We start from the raw sequence: 19,773 nt of genomic DNA on the forward strand, positions 1-19,773 counted from the left end.
TTCCAGAAATCCCCAGCTAGTATGATAGCTGGGCATGCTAAGGTATGTCCTCCAAAAGTTACTTTTCCAAGCCACCCTAATAAGATTTGGAAAAAGCAGCTTCCTGAACTTCTGTTTGGACATCTGCCTCCAGTTACACTATACATAGCACATTAATTCCTTAATTTTGCAGCCTTCTTTGCCAAAGAGTATTGGTTTCTCACCAAACTACCACTTCCATGATTCCATAGCACAGAGCCATGGCAGTTAATGTGGTGTCAAATTGCATTAATTCTACACTGTAGATACAGCCTAATATTCCCTTTTAACTGCTTTATGACTGCATTCCATACAATCCTGAGGCTCAGAAGTACCGGGAAGTACTACCCAGCCAGCTGCACCGGGACTGTGGTGCAGCTGGCTGGGAGTCAACTGCATTAAGATCACTACTGACTGAAAGGTCATGAGTTCGAAGCCAGCCCGGGTCGGAGTGAGCTTTAGACCAAAATTGTGTAGCTTGTTGTCAACCTTTGCAGCCCAAAAGACAGTTGTATTTGTCAAGTAGGAAATTTAGGTACCACTTATGTGGGGAGGCTAATTTAACTGATTTACGAGGCCATAAAAATCTCCAGCAAGTATGCAAAGTATGAGGAATTACTTCATCAGTGTCACAAACTGACAGTGAAGCAACAGCTCCCCTGGTGGCCAGAAGCTGGAATGTTAAATAACCTCTAAGTGTCTGTCTCTATATGTTGTGTGTCTATGGCATTGAATGTTTGCCATGTATATGTACATTGTAATCCGCCCTGAGTCCCCTGCATGTTGAGAAGGGTGGAATATAAATACTGTAAATAGATAAATATAGATAATATCTCTACGTGGGGTTGCCTTTGAAGACGGCCCGGAAGCTCCAACTGGTCCAACGTGCGGCAGCCATGATACTAACAGGAGCTGGACGTAGGAAGCATACTACCCCCCTGCTGTACCAGCTCCACTGGCTGCCGATCTGCTACCGGGCTCAATTCAAGGTGCTGGCATTGGCCTATAAAGCCCTAAACGGTTCCGGCCCAAAATACCTAACTGATCGCCTCTCGGCCTATGAGCCCATGAGGACTTTGAGATCTTCCGGGGAGGCCCTGCTCTCGATTCCGCCTGCCTCACAGGCGCGGCTGGTGGGGACGAGAGATAGGGCCTTCTCGGTGGTGGCTCCTCGGCTGTGGAACACCCTTCCCGTGGACATCAGGCTAGCCCCCTCCCTGCTAATATTCCGCAGGAAGTTAAAGACCTGGCTGTTTAAGAAGGCATTTGATCAATAAGTGCAATGACTGGCAATTGACCATAGGAATGGAACACCGGAAATGAGATCGGATTGTGGCTGACGATGAGACGATTTGGAATGTAGTAGTAAATTTGTAGTAATGTTGTTGTCTGATAAGATTTTTTATGATTATGATGAATTGTACACTGTTTTGCACTATGCTTTGTAGATCGCACTTGTTTTCTTCATGTTGTACACCGCAATGAGTTGCCCGTGGGGCTGAGAATTGCGGTATATAAGCGCAGTAAATAAATAAATAATAAATAAATAAGTATGTCAATCAACCACAAATTCCATCATCCAGCAATGACAGATAAACTGCTATCAAGGTACTGTCATGGTATGATATGAAATAATCTTTCACATGTCTGTCAAAATAACTGTGAAAAATACTCTTTATACCTGAATAAATCTATACATCTGAAGTAAGGTCTCAAAGAAACCGAAATCATAGAAATCTAAAGGGATATTTGCAACCAAAAGAGTTACAACAGCAACTATCAATATTTTGTGTTTATATATGATGTAAAATGTAATTTCATCTAAAAAATCACTGAATTTTTTTTATAAAGCACTAGCTGTCCCCTGCCATGCGTTGCTGTGGCCTACATGGGGGTTCTGTGTGGGAGGTTTGGCCCAATTCTATCGTTGGTGGGGTTCAGAATGCTCTGTGATTGTAGGTCAACTATAAATCCCAGCAACTACAACTCCCAAATGTCAAGATTCTATTTTCCCCTAACTCCACCAGTGTTCACATTTGGACATATTGGGTATTTGTGTAGAGTTTGGTCCAGATCCATCATTGTTTGAGTTCACAGTGATCTCTGGATGTAGGTGAACTACAACTCCAAAACCAAATGACACTGCCCACCAGACCCTTCCAGTATTTTCTGGGAGAACTGTGTGCCAAATTTGGTTCAATTCCACCATTGGTGGAGTTCAGAATGCTCTTTGATTGTAGGTGAACTATAAATTCCAGCAACTACAACTCCCATTTTTTTTTGAGTGAAGGGCATAGATTGGGTTGTTAGGTATCTTGTTTCCAAATTTGGTGTCAATTGGCCCACTGGTCTTTGAGTTCTGTTAATCCCACAAACGAACATTACATTTTTATTTATATAATCTCTAATTTTAAGAAGGTGAGGCTGCCTAGGGTTGAATTGGTAAATTCAGGACTGAGATAATATTTCAACCTGGCACTTTTTGCTCTTCAATGTTACAGAAATTCTCTTATGCATTCAACAATGAATGGAAAATACAAAAGTTAAGAGATACCTGTTATCTCTCTCACTGTCTGGAAGATGTTTAAATTCTGTGGGTCAATAGCTTCAATTGTATGATATGGGTCCCTAGAAGAAAGCAAAAAGAAAGCAATAAAACATTTGAAAGTAGTTATATACTGAAGGAGTTATATCAATTCTTGAATGTGCATAGGGGAAAGATTTGTCCCTCTGTAGCATCAGTCAGCCAGAGTTCCAATAAATTATTGAATCTGCAAAGAGGAGAACTGAATGATACTTCTAGTGAGTAAATCTCTGTGCTGGGCTGGGAAGAAATCCCTAAATGGAAGTTCTATTGGTTAATATGAGACACATTCAACGAGATAGCTGTTGTGGCTTTTTTTTAAAAAAAATGTCAAAACTTTTTTAAAATTTCTAAAATTAGTTGATGTTTCTGAAAGTTGGGGGGAACGATCCCCTGTCATGTTGTGTCACTGTATAGAAAGTTCAAAGAGATAGCTTTTGTAGTTTCTTTAAAAAAAACATTGTTTATAAAAACGTTGAAAATTTCCCAAAACTACATGGATATGTAAAACATTCTGAAACATGATGGGCTAACAGTGGTAAATGTGTTCTACCATTGTAGCAAGTTTCAGCCTGATAGCTGTAAAAATGAGGGAGAAATGAGCCCCTGAAGTTTCCTCATCTGTACTATTACTATACCAAAAAGTAACAACGTTTTGTTACTCTCATTATAGTAATGAAATTTTCACTAACAACACTTCAGAAACAAAATGCCAGTTCCTCTTTATTTTATAATGAGTTTTGAAACTTTTTTTTCAATTGCACAACCATAATATGCAATATGTGATATAAAATATATAATTATAATATCATATTATTATTAGAATTACATTGTATTACATTATAATATTATAAATATTATATGTACAGGGTGAGGCAGCATAACTTCCTTTTTTAAAGTGTACGCCATTCAGTCGGTTGAAGATGTAGCAGAGCGCTAGTGGTCTCGCTCGAGAGGCAGGAGTATAAAGTTTTGTCCTGACACAGTTCAGTCGCCATCATGCGTTGGAACAGTGAGGAGCGTGATTTTGCCATTGAGGCCTACTTTTCGAGCGGATTTGGAGTGGCCGGCCTGCTCTCCAGATTTGGCCCCTTTTGATTTTTTTTCTAGGGTTTTTTTTGAAATCCCGTGTTTATGTGAACCGTCCAAGGACCCTACAAGATTTGAAGACCAACATCCAGGAAGAAATTGCCAACACAATGCCTGCTATGCTGGCAAGAGTCATGAAAAATGCCAGAAATCAGTGTATGGAGAATGGGGGATATCACCTAACTAATTTGATCTTCAAAACTACATAAAACAAAACTTTAGATATGCGCCTACATTATTATAAAAGAAATTTTAAAAATTCTGATTCATAAAATGGGTTTTATTAAGTCTTGAAAAAAGGAAGTTATGCTGCCTCACCCTGTATATACAATATATTATATTACATTATACAGGGTTAGTCAAAATGAATAGGCCAAACATACATACAATTAATTTTCTTATTGGCCTATTCATTTTGACTAACCCTGTATTATATTATTAGAATAGCACAGGAGAAGATGGAACTGACCCCTGTGCCCCCCTCTCTTCAGATGGTGCTGTGGGATGGGTTAAATGGTAAAATGTATTCCCAAAACAATCTTGATATGCAACATGGAGAAGAATGAGCCCACAGTGTTGGAGTGTGGGCTGTTTTTACTATAAACATGAAATAATGCAATTCAGCTTGAATGTAAGGATTTTTTCAAGCATGCTAAATTTCATCCTACCATTGACAAATTTGGGATAGTTTCAGATTCATTATATTTTGTGGCAAGTGAACGTTTTTGCAACTTCAAAACTGTCAATATACTTTGAAATACTTCATTTTTTTGGAAAAAGCCAAACAACTGCAATTAACTTTAGGTTTTAACAAAATATTACTTTCAGGCAATGTTAACATTTCCATGGTGTACTGCCTCACAGTATCATAGAATCATAGAATCAAAGGGTTGGAAGAGACCTCATGGGCCATCCAGTCCAACCCCCTGCCAAGAAGCAGGAATATTGCATTCAAAGCACCCCTGACAGATGGCCATCCAGCCTCTGTTTAAAAGCTTCCAAAGAAGGAGCCGAAGGAGCCTCCACCACACTTGGGGCAGAGAGTTCCACTGCTGAACGGCTCTCACAGTCAGGAAGTTCTTCCTCATGTTCAGATGGAATCTCCTTTCTTATAGTTTGAAGCCATTGTTTCGCTTCCTAGTCTCCAGGGAAGCAGAAAACAAGCTTGCTCCCTCCTCCCTGTGGCTTCCTCTCACATATCTATACATGGCTATCATATCTCCTCTCAGCCTTCTCTTCTTCAGGCTAAACATGCCCAGCTCCTTAAGCTGTTCCTCATAGGGCTTGTTCTCCAGACCCTTGATCATTTTAGTCGCCCTCCTCTGGACACATTCCAGCTTGTCAATATCTCTCTTGAATTGTGGTGCCCAGAATTGGACACAATATTCCAGGTGTGGTCTAACCAAAGCGGAATAGAGGGGTAGCATGACTTCCCTAGATCTCAACACTATGCTCCTATTGATGCAGGCCAAAACCCCATTGGCTTTTTTTGCTGCCACATCACATTGTTGGCTCATGTCTAACTTGTTGTCCATGAGGACTCCAAGATCTTTTTCACACGTACTGCTCTAGAGTGAGGCATTGTCCCCCATTTTGTATCTTTGCATTTCGTTTTTCCTGCCAAAGTGGAGTATCTTGCCTTTGTCCCTGTTGAACTTCGTTTTTTTAGTTTTGGCCCATCTCTCTAATCTGTCAAGATTGTTTTGAATTCTGCTCTTGTCCTCTGGAGTATTGGCTATCCCTCCCAATTTGGTGTTGTCTGCAAACTTGATGATCCTGCCTTCTAGCCCTTCATCTAAGTCATTAATAAAGATGTTGAACAGGACCGGGCCCAGGACGGAACCCTGCTTGCGGTACTCCGCTCATCAATTCTTTCTTGTCTATTATATTATATTGTATATTAGGAAGGATTGTATTTTGGGCATTGTCCAAGGGTTAGATGAATAGCTTTGGCACACCCATCAGGACTTCTTGCTATAATTTGAAGGGCTGACTCCAGCCTGTGCTCTACTTGCCTGCCTTCCAATGTAATTCAGAGAACTCCTGAAATTAATTCCATATTTGGCACCTGTACAATTGGCTTCAACAGAAGCTTGCATATTTTTCTTCTTCTTCCTAAAGGATTATTGATGTGCACCAGTACACATGCAAATCAGTTAAAATCAGCAGAAAAAAAGAGTATATCAGGATACCGCTGTGTGTCATTAATTAATCAATGCATAGATGTGCACCAGTACATTGATCTTCATTCAAGAAATGTGAAAAAAGAAGGGGAAGTTGAACAATGAAAAATGAAGCATATTCTGTGTCCAAATTTTAGAAGCAAGAAAAGAAAAGAAAAGATAGTGTGCTGGTACAGCTGTACCAGAAGCTCCCACTTTATTTGTTTTGTATTAAGTGTTTGCTTGCAGCCCAAGGCTTGGGATTCTGCAGAAGGGTGGCTTCCTGTTAAAGTTTGCAGTTATAGGGCAGGCCCCTTGTCCATCATCATTAAGTTTGGTTCCGCCCCCTGTTCAGGGCAATTGAGAAGGGAAGGGAGCCATTTTCAGTCAGTCTCAGCAAAGAAAGTCAATGTACAGGATGTATACAGACTTCTCCTGTACAAAGGCTTTAACCCTTAAGACCTCCGGGGGAGAACAGTCTTAAGAGCAAAAGGATTCCCAAAGATTCCCAGGAAAACAGTCCTAAAGCTCTGAGGAACTTTGGAGGGAAAAGCAGCTTTGAACTCTAAGAACTCCAGCTGAAGTGACTACAGGCCTACTGGTAGGTCCACTCGGTGCTTTGAGACACAGTTCAACCCGGTAGTGGCACCCACATTAGTTAGGTTTAGGTTCACAGTCAGCCTGGGAGAAGTTTGGAAAAGGATTTTTCTTTAAAGTAAAAGTAACAGTTAGAAGCCACCAGTTGCACAAATGCCTGGAAGCATTTGTTTAACCTTTTGAAGACAAAAGAAGTTTCTGTTGATTGTTCACCAATAAAAGACTTGTTATATTTCACAAACCCTCTAAAGACTGTTTATGGGGAAAATCTTTATGAATTTCTCTTCGGGGCCCCTGGCTTCCCGCTGGGCTAAAGTTACACGTCCTGTATTAAAAGCAATTTATTTCAAGCCCAGCGTGCGACAGAACAGACAGACATATTGCAAAGGAGTGCTACTTCAGAAAATTGGAACCATGTAATTTGGAACCTCAACTTGTGGAAAAACATTTGGGTAGGTCACGTGCCATGGACATCCCTCATTGATGGGGAAGAGAAATGAAAATGGAAGAGCTTGGACTGCCCTCCTGTTGTTTTCAGAGTAGGGAATGTGAAAACTGAACACAAGCAAGAAGCTATGAAAGCAGCTTCTCCGTGTTTCTGACTGATTCTCTGACACTTGTCAATAAACTATGTCACCCCTCACTCCCATCACAGGACTGATTCATTCAAAATAAGCCCAGACAGCTTTGGCAGTCTTGATCAAACTTTGCAAATCCCAGGACAGAAACAGCAAAAGAGATAAAGAACCTGGATACAATTCCCAAAATTTGCAAACTCAAGGCCTTTGTCTTGTTGCCCTTTTCACATTTTAATAATACTAGATGGTTCCTTGTTGTGCCAAACATACACTCACCGCCGTGAGTCGCCCTAGGGCTGAGAACGGCGGTCAACAAATGCAGTAAATAAATAAATAAATAAATAGTTCTGAGTGAAAGCAATTTTCAGTTCACTATAGAATGACAGCAGAATTGCTGTTGAGTCTGTTACTTAGATGCTTCAGGTCACAATTCTTTGCACTCACCCATGAATCCCAGTGACAAGGAAGATCAGGTTCCCATTGATCTTGGTGCAGTTGACAAATTTGTCAATGTTACTGGAGTCTACAGTTTGAGCATACATCAGACTTCCTGTTCCTATGCCATCACATGCTGTAAAAACAAAAGAAAACCATGAAATAAATATGAATTCATAATTTTATGCCACTGAGTTTGAGAAGGGTCTGACAGCCTTGCCTGATGGGTAATTAATAATAATAATAATAATAATAATAATAATAATAACAACAACAACAACAACAACAACAACACTTTATTTGTATCCCGCTACCATCTCCCCAAGGGACTCAGTGCGGCTTACATGGGGCCGAGCCCAAACACAACAATACAAGCAATAATAACAACAATACAAGCAATAAAAAAACATAGACAATAAAATACACAACATTATCAATAAGACAACACACAATTAAAAACACTGGGAAGACCAAATGTAGAGTTAAAATTGGAAATAATGCTGGGATATGGACGAAAGGTGATACTGGTGTTTGTGGAAGGGCATATGAGCAGACCTAAAAATATGTAAAGTGCTTTGGAGGACAAAGTGCTTTGGAGGATAAAGTGCTTTGGAGGATAAAGTGCGATGGGATCATTATTCCGGGAAGGCCCACTGTAACAGCCACGTCTTCAAGCTCCTCCTGAAGAATGTCAGAGTTGGGGCCTGTCTGATGTCTTTAGGGAGTGAGTTCCAGAGTTGAGGGGCTACCACCGAAAAGGCCCTCTCGTCCCCACCAATCGCGCCTGCAATGCTGGTGGGATCGAGAGCAGGGCCTCCCCGGGTGATCGTGTGGGTTCGTATACAGAGATGCGGTCGTATACAGAGAGGGAAACAAGATAATTAATGTAATTTTTCCTGGAATTACTGAGAATTAATGGTCCCTTGTTCAGGATTGATTCTCAGTTAGAACACAGGTGGACAAAAGTAACTTGTTGACCGCTTGAGTGCCCAAAAGCATTTCTGAACACACAGCTCCTCTAGTACCCCCTAACTGATCTTTTCTCCACTAAAATACACATTTTGAGTATTTTTTCCATTTTTTAAAAAAATGTCAAAATGTAGGGTCAACACATCATTCCAGTGACTATCCTTTTCCTTGAGTTAAATAATATTGTCAGTTGCTGCAAGTACAGTTCAAGCAGTCATGTGACTGCAAGAAAGAAAAATATACACAACACAAATCATGCTTTTATTTGTGATAATGAAAAGGGGGGGGGGGTAGAAAACCATGTAGAAACTGGAAAGAAACTCCTTGATACTTAGCCAAAGGCCCAATCTTCACATAGAATACAATTTAAAATAACCGGTATATAATATGTTTAGTGTTGAATCAAATACAGTCTGCACTATATGAGTCTGCACTGACCATATAATGCAGTTTGAAACTGAAGTATATGGCAGTGCAGATGCGGCTTAGAGATGTGAAGCAGGGATGACTGTTGTTGAAATAAAGAGAAAGAAAAAAGGAAGGAGAGCTGTGGGAAACAGGCCTCTAAAGCCATATATTTCACTCGACTGGGACAGGAACTTCTTTACTTTTTGATCTTTTATTTCAAACAAAATGATAATCTTAGAAACATCCCTTTGAGTCCTACTTGTTTAACCCCTGACCTCCCTTAAGCACATGAAAGCTAGCTAGAGTATGCTAGGAAACACTTATATAAAGAAGCCTAGGATGCAGTTATAAGAAACTGAATGAATGCCTATGTCCTACACACGTAATTGTGTGTTTGAAGAAATAGTACTTATGGCACTAGCCCTAGGAGTTTGATCTAATATTCTTTAGATTCTGCAGTGATAACAACCATGTGCAGGTAAAAACAGGCGGGCAGACTCATAAGTTAACAAAGGGAGAACTTCCAGCTGTAGCATCTTTTTCATAGAACAATAATGAACCATTAAGAATTGCGGTCTCAGAAACTTCCTGCCCATCCCTATTTTCACTATATACATTGGGGATAGTATTGGATTCTGTGTAATGACAAGCAGAGCTCACCCATTTTTACAGTGCCGGCAGGTGAGATTGCAAAAGACTTGTCGAGACTTGTACAACCTCTGGCCCTCCATGGGTTTGAGACTCCAACTCCCAGAAGCTTGTCCAATGATCAGGCATTCTGGAAGTTGGAATCCCAAACACCTGAAGGGCCACAGGTTATATGGATTTGAAATAGATAATCACCACCAGAATACTATGACCAAATTCTATAATTAACACATACCGTACTACCTGTACCACTTATATCTTCAGTTGAACATATTCCTGGTTTTCAAAGAAATATTTTTCAAGTAAGGTCCGTTTTGTTGTAGACACTAGTAGTTCGCGCGCATACCGCAACGAACGCGTGCATCGTGTATTGGCATGCCTCGGGAACAACTGTGCTCAGTTTCCGCTCTGTAGCTAACCTGTACGGTTCTGTTCTGTGCTTTAAAAATGTTTAAGACTATCAACTCACCTGTCGCATATGAGGTTTGCTCAGTGATACGGTTTTTGTCAGCAAGGAACCTGCCTGCTGCATAAATTCATCGACAGATTTGTGAAGTGTACGGTGATACTGTTATGAGTGAAAGCAAAGTGCGTAAGTGGGTACGACAATTCAAAGATGGCCGTGACAACATCCATGATGAGGACTGCTCCGATCGCCCTTCGACGATGTGAAAACGGCAGTGAACTCTTGGTTATCGGAGCAGGCGGCAAGTTTTTATGAAGAGGGTATTTTAAAAATGGTTCAGAGGTATGATAAGTGAACAAACTTGACAACTATGTTGAAAAATAGAGTGAAGTATGTACTTTCTGAAAATAAATTTACTTTTTGGAAATAAACTTTCGTTGTGTACTTATGTTCAAACGAACCTTACTTAAAAAATACCCCTCGTATATCTTCACCACAGAGATATATAAACTACCACTCACAAAGAGCTTTATATATGCTGATGACCTTGGCCTAACAACGCAAGCAAAAGACTTTGAAACAGTTGAAATCCAACTTCCAAATGCCTTGAAAAAGCTACTTCAAAGATAACCACCTGAAGCCTAACCCTGCCAATACATAAGTGTGTGCTTTCAACTTACGCAACCATGAAGCCAAAAGGAAATTGAAAGTCACCTGGGAAGGTCAGGTGCTTGAACATTGTTTCCATACTAAATATCTCAGTGTCACCTTAGATCGAACACTAGCATATAGGAAACACTGCTTGAACACCAAGCACAAAGTAGCTGCATGCAATAACATCCTGAGGATGGCAGCACATGGGGTGCAGACCCAAAATTAGTAAGAACATCAGCCCTAGCCTTGTCTTACTCAACTGCCAAGTATGCCTGCCCTGTTTGGCATAGGTCTGCCCATGCAAAGCAGTTTAATAATAATTGAATGAAATATGCAGAATAATCACAGGATGTCTTAAACTTATACCTGTTGATAAACTCTACAAACTTTATTTATACCCCGCTACCATCTCCTGCAGGACTCGGTGCGGCTTACAAGAGGCCGAGCCCAAAATACATCAGAACAAAAAACATAACCACAACAATACAATACAACAATAAATAACTCATAGCAAAGCAAAAACAATAACAAAATATCATGATGCAATTTAAAAACCCGGCAGGGCCAAATGTAAAGATTATTTTTTTTAAAAAATGCTGGGCATGACCAGGTGAAAGAATTTTGGGGGGTAAGTGGGTGTGCAGACACTTCTAACTCTTTCGTAAAGTGCACTTGGGACATATTGCTTGGGATTCCTTAATCTGGGAAGGCACACTGGAACATCCATGTTTTCAAGCTCCTTCTGAAGACTGCCAATGTTGGGGCATGCCTAATGTCCTTGGAGAGGGAGTTCCAGAGTTGTGGGGCCACCACTGAGAAGGCCCTGTCCCTTGTTCCCACCAATCGTGCTTGCGATGCAGGTGGGATCATGCGCAGGACCTCTCCAGACGAACGAAGAGATCATCTGGCTTGATCATCTTTGGCAATTGACTATCCCTGGTGTTTAGCACACTCTCTCTATTTGAACCTGCCAGAGTCCAGAGATCTTCAGGAGAGGCCCCTCTCCCAGTCCCACCACCATTACAAGCATGGTTGGTGGGGATGCACGAGAAGGCCTTCTTGGTGGCTGTCCCTTCACTCTGGAACTCCCTTCTCAGTGTGAAAAGAATGGCCTCCTCCCCATGGTCCTTCCAGCAGCAAATTAGCTTCTCTATTCAGATAGGCTTTTTAAACAGAAGGGTTGTAATAATGGTCCAAGGGATACTGCCTAATGTTGTGAATGATTTTTCACAGCTTTATTTATTCATTTCTATGAAATTTCAAATGACTTGTTTTATTAATTGTAACACTGAAAAAAAAGCAAGATACAAATAAAAATAACAATATCAACATGACTTTCCACAGGAAACTGTCATATATACAATCTATAGCACAGGTAAGAGATAGGTTGGTTGCCTCTTGGAGAGACTTAGCCTAGAGCTATAAAAATGTTTTAAAGATCTTCTCACTACATATTAGAAATGATCCGTACCAGTAAGCATTATGTAAAATTTGAATGCAGGCTGATACTAGAAGCTCTTTTTATTAATTTAAAGTTCCTATTAGAATCTTTTATATTTCTTTAACCTTCTCAATGCAATATGGTTTTTCTTCTGTGGTGTATTATCTCACCACCAAAAGAAATCCATCTTGGCTGAGACTGAAAAAGTCTTTTCATGAGAACTAACACAGCTTAACAGGCAGTGGATTTATTATTATTATATGCATTGAGATATATGCTGCATCCTTTCCCTAAAAAATGAATTGAAATTTTGTTACCACTTTTATTTTCATATACCAGTTTATGAAGAAAGTAACTAAAGACTGACCAAGGCTGTACAATACATCCATAAACTGTTAGGATTTAAGTCAGTGACATCTTGTATGTATGGAATACATATGTCATAAACATTGTTTCAGTAATATCATCAGCAGTAGAGATAAGGCATGGATAGAGTTGCTTGGATAACTTGTTGCTTGTAATAATTTCGTTAAAATTACCTTTTTGAAGCGATAACAAAACTTTATAAAAAAAACTGGAAGTCCCTTTGCCCTTCCAAAGCTTTTTCCACCATTTCTGTTACGACTCAGGAAGTGAGTCGGAAATGATTCAGCTTTTCCCCACTTCTGGTCCCTGGCCTCGGATCAAGCCAGAGAAGCCAGTTTTAAACCAGAGAAGGAAAGAATTTCCTGGCCTCGGCTCAAGCCAGAGAAGCCAGTTTTAAAGCCATAGAAGCCAGTTTTAAACCAGAAAAGGAAGGAATTTCCTGGCCTCAGCTCAAGCCAGTTTTAAACCAGAGAAGGAAGGAATTTCCTCTGCTTGGTTTCCCCCGCTTCTGGAGTAAAACAACTACTTTCAAAGTTAAAGGCCACCCAATGAAACAGGAAATAACACTTTCAAACCATTAATGAAAGGATTCAGAAGTCTCAGAAGTTTTGAAAACATTTTTTTGTGAAAATCAGAATTGACTTTAGAATCGAACCACCAGCATCTGGAACAAGTTTTGAACCGGGTTGTTGAAGGTTTTTTCCGGGCTATATGGCCATGTTCTAGAGGCATTATCTCCTGATGTTTTGCCTGCATCTATGGCAAGCACCCTCAGAGGTAGTGAGGTCTGTTGGAACTAGGAAAAAGGGTTTATATATCTGTGGAATGACCAGGGTGGGACAAAGGACTCTTGTCTGTTGGAGCTAGGTGTGAGTTTTGAACCATTTTTTAATCAACCAAACCTAGCAATGATATAAAAACCAAGCAGACTGAAAGAACAGCTTTCTCTTGCTGAAGAATTTCTTAGGATACTCTTATATACAATTTCACTAAACATATTCAATGCCCTCTGAAACTGAGTAACCATTCCAGAAACTCCTCTTCCTTACCACTGTCCGCAAATATATCTGTCCTGGGAAGATAGGCCATATGTTCAGACAGTGAATGGAAGGAAACAAAATACCACTTCAGATTTATGTGTAAAGGGGGCACAGTCCAACACATGCACATGCCCTCTCTATGCCCTCCTGCCAGCTTGAGTTTGGCAAGATCAGATGGGAAGTTCAAGTCACATTCAGTTTTTTTAACTCTTTCCAAAATAATTAACCACATTGACATGGGACTGCTGGCACCGAATTGTTGTTGGGAAGTTGTATTTGCAAGCTAAATAAAACATGATGGCACCAGACCCGTGTGGAGAAAGAGATCTGCTGTCAAATCTCAAAATATGTTCCAAGGAATGGAAGAGGGAGAATTAACAAACAACTTTGGGAAAGGAAGAGGTCAGCCATCTCCTACCTGTCCCCTCCTCTCAAAACTGCTTATACAGCTGTTTTTCGCTAAGTGGTGCCAAGACTGTGACTAGAGTATATGTGTCTGTATATTGATGTGTCTGTGTACATAAATGCACAGCACAGACATCATTATAATAGTTTTTAATGTCATGTTTGTCTCTTGCAGAATAAAGAGAAAGGAAGGGCAAAGGCATGGGGGAAGAAACATAACAGCACCTTTAAGACTAAGTGCTTCTTATTTCCATGTGAGTTTTCATGGATATCAACCCACTTCTTCAGAATATGGTACTGAGTGATATTAGTGTCTCAGATATGAAGTATATTTACACAGAGAAAGGCATATAATATAACAGATTCCAGAAAGATGCAAAAGATGATGATAAAAACAAAACATAAAAACTAGTTACACTTTTTCTTTTCCCCTTTGTTATTAGTCGTTTGCATAGGAGATGATCATCTTGAGTAATGTGGGATGAAGCCCTCCAGAACTACTCTGATGTGGCCTAGGAGCACCCCCTTTTTAGCCATCCATATGGGCAACCATGTCAAGGAGTGCTGAGGCTGCTGCCACCACCATAGCTGCCGCCGCCACTACCAGCAAACAGTTCCTAGCCACAGGCTTGTGGCTAGCATTGCACTACTAGTCACATGTCTGGGTGCCCTAATGTGACATCAACAGAAGCAGTGTTGCCAACAAGCCTCTGGCAGAAAACGTCTTGCTAACAGCAAAGCAGTGGTGGGTATATTGGACTGTTGACAGTACATTGGGTTGAATCCATCCTCATCCAGTTGTCCATGCCTCCAAAACTCTAGGATTGCTCTGAACCTCCCTGGAAGCTACAGAATAAATTACATGCTGCATCTAACAGCTAGATGCAGCACTTCTGCTGTAAATCCAACCATGAATTGATTGGACTCTCTGCAGCTGAGCAATGAATCCACTTTATTTTGACCATGTAGACTTGAATTTAGTCTGGCTTGCAGTTTGCATATAGCTTTCCCTTTTTTTCTTGATTTTTTTCTGGGACAGTCATCGCTAATAGTCAACATGGATTTATCAAAAACAAGTCATGCCAGACTAATCTGATCTCTTTCTTCGATAGAGCTACAAGCTGGGTAGATGCGGGGAATGCCGTGGATGTAGCGTACCTGGATTTCAGTAAGGCCTTCGACAAGGTCCCCCATGACCTTCTGGCAAGGAAACTAGTCCAATGTGGGCTAGGCAAAACTACGGTGAGGTGGATCTGTAATTGGTTAAGTGGACGAACACAGAGAGTGCTCACTAATGCTTCCTCTTCATCTTGGAAAGAAGTGACAAGTGGAGTGCCGCAGGGTTCGGTCCTTGGCCCGGTCCTGTTCAACATCTTTATTAATGACTTAGATGAAGGGCTAGAAGGCATGATCATCAAGTTTGCAGATGACACCAAATTGGGAGGGATAGCCAATACTCCAGAGGACAGGAGCAGAATTCAAAACAATCTGGACAGATTAGAGAGATGGGCCAAACTAACAAAATGAAGTTCAACAGTGACAAATGCAAGATACTCCACTTTGGCAGAAAAAATGAAATGCAAAGATACAGAATGGGTGACGCCTGGCTCGAGAGCAGTACGTGTGAAAAAGATCTTGGAGTCCTCGTGGACAACAAGTTAAACATGAGCCAACAATGTGATGTGGCGGCAAAAAAAGCCAATGGGATTTTGGCCTGCATCAATAGGAGCATAGTGTCTAGATCTAGGGAAGTCATGCTACCCCTCTATTCTGCTTTGGTTAGACCACATCTGGAATATTGTGTCCAATTCTGGGCACCACAATTCAAGAGAGATATTGACAAAAATGGCCTGCCACATTTGCATACTAATTAGAATATGACCTTTCCTAAGCCTACAACAGCCTTCAGCAGGAGAACATGGCACATTTTGGGGGTCATTTAAAGCATAGATAGGTAGGTTGAACAGGGCCACTGTGGTGCAGCAGGTTAAACCACTAAGCTGCAGGTCAGCAGTTCAAATTCATGGGACAAGATCAGCTTCCATTGTTAACCCCAGCTTCGGCCAACCTAGCTATTTGAAAACATGCAAATGTGAGTAGATCAATAGGTACCACTTCAGCAGGAAGGTAACATGCCTGCCACATGACTTTGGAGGCATCTACGGACTATGCCGATTCTTTGGCTTAGAAATGGAGATGAGGGCCACCCCCCCCCCCCAGAGTTGTACTAGACTTCATGTCAAGCGGAAACGTTTACCTTATTAGGTAGGGAGGTAGGTAGGCAGGTAGGTAGGTAAGTAGATAGATAGATAGATAGATAGATAGATGATAGAGTGATGTTAATCATCGTTGCCCACTTTTGTTTCCTGCTTGTAAACAAAACAATGGTGCTGTTTGTGGGAGGACCTGAAATGCCAATTTTCCCAGATCACCAAATTTAAATTTAATTTAATTTAAAACCACCTCCTACAATCCAGAGGAGGGTGACTAAAATAATCAGGGGTCTGGAGAACAAGCCCTATGAGGAGCGGCTTAGGGAACTGGGCATGTTTAGCCTGAAGAAGAGAAGGCTGAGAGGAGATATGATAGCCATGTATAAATATGTGAGAGGAAGCCACAGGGAGGAGGGAGCAAGCTTGTTTTCTGCTTCCTTGGAGACTAGGACGCGGAACAATGGCTTCAAACTACAAGAGAGGAGATTCCATCTGAACATTAGGATGAACTTCCTGACTGTGAGAGCCGTTCAGCAGTGGAACTCTCTGCCCCGGGGTGTGGTGGAGGCTCCTTCTTTGGAAGCTTTTAAGCAGAGGCTGGATGGCCATTTGTCAGGGGTGATTTGAATGCAATATTCCTGCTTCTTGGCAGGGGGTTGGACTGGATGGCCCATGAGGTCTCTTCCAACTCTTTGATTCTATGATTCTATGATTCTATGACACCTGGATGTCTCTCCTCCCACTTATAAAAATGCAGAAGCTGCAATTCTGCTTTAATCAACATGTGTGGCTTCCACACTAATTTGGTTGTAAAGGCAAACAAGCCAGCATTTTTTTAAGTTGGCTTCTCACCACTTCTGGTCTCGAGAGGGATGATTTAGGTTGTCGTCTACACCTGAAAGAAGTTAGTAACACAATCTATAAAGGACAAGATTTTGACTGAATGTATGGAGCAACAAACCACTGGTATTTGTCGGGAGATGACAATCCACAAATGTACAATTGAATAATCCCCAGGTGGATTATGGTACCCTGCCTTAACTTTTTATTTATTATTTATTTATTTATTTGCAACATTTATATTCCGCTCTTCTCACCCCGCAGGGGACTCAGGGTGGATTACAATGTACACATATATGGCAAACATTCAATGCCAATTTTGACATACATATACAGACATACACAGAGGCTATTTAACTTTTTCTAGCCGCCAGCAGAGCTGTCGCTTTTCATCATCCATCTGCGACACTGATTAAGGACTTCCGCATTCCCCGCATGCTTTTTTTCTTCCTGGAGTGCTTTTGCTGGAGTATTTTTTTTTATGGCCTCATAAATTAGTCAATTTAGCCTCTCACACTTTAAGGTGGTACCTAATTTTCCTACTTGACAGATGCAACTGTCTTTTGGGTTGCAAAGGTCGACAACAGGCTACACAATTGGTTGGAAACCCACTCCAACCCGGGCTGGCTTCGAACTCATGACCTTTTGGTCAGAGTGATCTTAATGCAGCTGACACTCAGCCAGCTGCGCCACAATCCCGAGCCAGGGACAGCTCACTTTGTAACCTGGACATTAAGTGTGGTTTTCTTTTTTTGTCTTGTCCTTGGCCAGGAGGAAAAAGAAATTGCCAAATCCACCGATTCTTTGTACAGAGGATGACATGGTACATAGAGTTCACCAGTTGAATTCTGTTTTCTAATTCATTTAATTTCTCCCTTGCCTGCAAATATGCATGATGGCCTTGCATACAACATTAGCGGGGGCTTTTTTTCTTCACAAAATTGATTTTTTATTATTTTATTAATTGTTTTCTTTCTATTTCTTGTTCTAATGTGTGTGGGTGGACGGTGGCTGATTTGCTTTTTCCCTGATACAAATTTCTGGACTTGTTAAAATTTACAAATATTATTTCTAATCCTAGAATACAACACATACTGACACACATGAACATTTTAATTTTGTTAGCAGGAGTGGCATTATACTTTTACCTTCATGATAATTAAAACATTGCTAAAGGACAGCCTACCTTTAGGGCAAATGTCAGTGCATGGTTTGCATGTCTTGATGCCATTTTCTTCCACTTCCATTTTTGGGCTGGGACAGGCACGCACACAAGAACTGATATCAACCACAAAGTTATCTAGAGATAGAAAGAAAAAACCATGAAGGATTCAGTCTATAGGCTGCACACAATGGGTTGTTTTGAGCATCCCTTTTGAAACAGAGGTGGTGGGGCAAGTTGGATGTGGGACCTACATCTCTGCCACTGCATCTGATGTTCCTTTTTTATATATTTGCCTCAGATGTTGCATTTTATCTTTGAAGTTTTATCTAAGCTCACATTCTCCTGTATACCCGTGGCTTTATGTTGTTGCTAATTTCAACATCCTTTAAAAGTTTCATTTCCCTTGAGATGCTGACGCTGTAACTCCATCTTAATGAGGTTTGTATTCTGGAACATGTTTGAAATGTTATTTTAGCATCAAAGGATACACACAGTCACAGCCAAGCTGGTACCAACCACTGGATAAAAGAAAAGATGCTTTGAATTATCTTGGTCTCTGGCACATGCAGACATACAAATCCAGGAGCTGAATTTTCAGTACTAGAGATAATGGCAATTAATTTTTCCAAAACAATGGTCAAAAGGAAGTACACATTTCTGCACATAGCAAAACAGAGGTTTATTTTAATAGCTAGTCAGCAAATACCTAATATTTAAATGTAAAGTCAGTTAGGGACACCTGGCCTACTTAGTAACAGATCATTCCAACCAGCAGCAATCGTAGTCAAAGTTCAACCTGATTCATTTCTAGCTCACTGGGCTACTCTGGGTAAAACAAACTAGGTTCCAGGTTCTATGAGGAGCATTTTTAAAGTAAGGTCCGTTTTGTTGTAGGCACTAGTAGTTCGCACACATACTGCAACGAGCGTGTGTGTCGTGTACCGGCATGCCTCGGGAACAACTGTGCTCAGTTTCTGCTCTGTAGCTAACCTGTACGGTTCTGTTCTGTGCTTTAAAAATGTTTAAGGCTATCAACTCACCCTCCGCATGTGAGGTTTGCTCAGTGAGACAGTTTTTGTCAGCAAGGAACCTGCCTGCTGCAGAAATTCATCGACAGATTTGTGAAGTGTACGGTGATACTGTTATGAGTGAAAGCAAAGTGTGTAAGTGGGTATGACAATTCAAAGATGGCCGTGACAATGTCCATGATGAGGACCACTCTGGTCGCCCTTCTTTGATTACAGACGATTTGGTTGCTTCAATTGAAGCGAGGATTCGTGAGAACAGGTGCTTCACAATAACAGGTCTCTCAAACGAATTTCCTGATGTGTTGAGATCAGTGCTTTACAACATTGTTTCTGAACACCTAAAATTTAGGAAACTGTGCTCCCGTTAGGTCCCGGAACTCCTAACAGAGGACCACAAAAACCAAAGATTTGAGTGTGCGATCACTTGCGGTATGCGCGTGAACTACTAGTGTCTACAACAAAACAGATGTTACTTAAAAAATACCCCTCGTATTTGAACATATGAAAGCCTTTTGCAGTCTAACAACCTCATCAGATGGGTTGATTTGCCTGTCATATGCCGCTTATTTCATCATGGAGCCCATTACTCAACATAAAGTGACTTCCAGCCAAGCTCTGTGGTGAAAGGGGAGAGCAAGCGGACTATGCCACCACTGTGGCAATATGGGAAGCTTCCTAAGTTGCCTTTGGAGCAATGGGGGGAAGCCAGGTGGCAGCATTTCCCTCA

The 19,773-nt window shown here is 41.0% G+C and overlaps 1 protein-coding gene across 5 annotated transcripts in view; it reads right to left on the reverse strand.

Annotated features, from left to right (window-relative positions):
* The window catches only part of ERBB4 (erb-b2 receptor tyrosine kinase 4), a 1,155,234-nt gene that overhangs the window by 325,334 nt on the left and 810,127 nt on the right, over nt 1-19,773 (reverse strand). For all 5 annotated transcript variants that reach the window (XM_067470344.1, XM_060781240.2, XM_067470353.1 and 2 more), the window contains exons 8-10: nt 18,040-18,153; nt 7,473-7,599; nt 2,573-2,646 (exon numbers count right to left, since the gene is read on the reverse strand). In XM_067470344.1, the coding sequence (XP_067326445.1) occupies nt 2,573-2,646; nt 7,473-7,599; nt 18,040-18,153 (315 nt within the window). The remainder of the gene's footprint in view (nt 1-2,572; nt 2,647-7,472; nt 7,600-18,039; nt 18,154-19,773) is intronic.

The sequence above is a fragment of the Anolis sagrei genome, chromosome 1 (genome assembly GCF_037176765.1).
Source record: "Anolis sagrei isolate rAnoSag1 chromosome 1, rAnoSag1.mat, whole genome shotgun sequence".
Lineage (NCBI taxonomy): Eukaryota > Metazoa > Chordata > Lepidosauria > Squamata > Dactyloidae > Anolis > Anolis sagrei.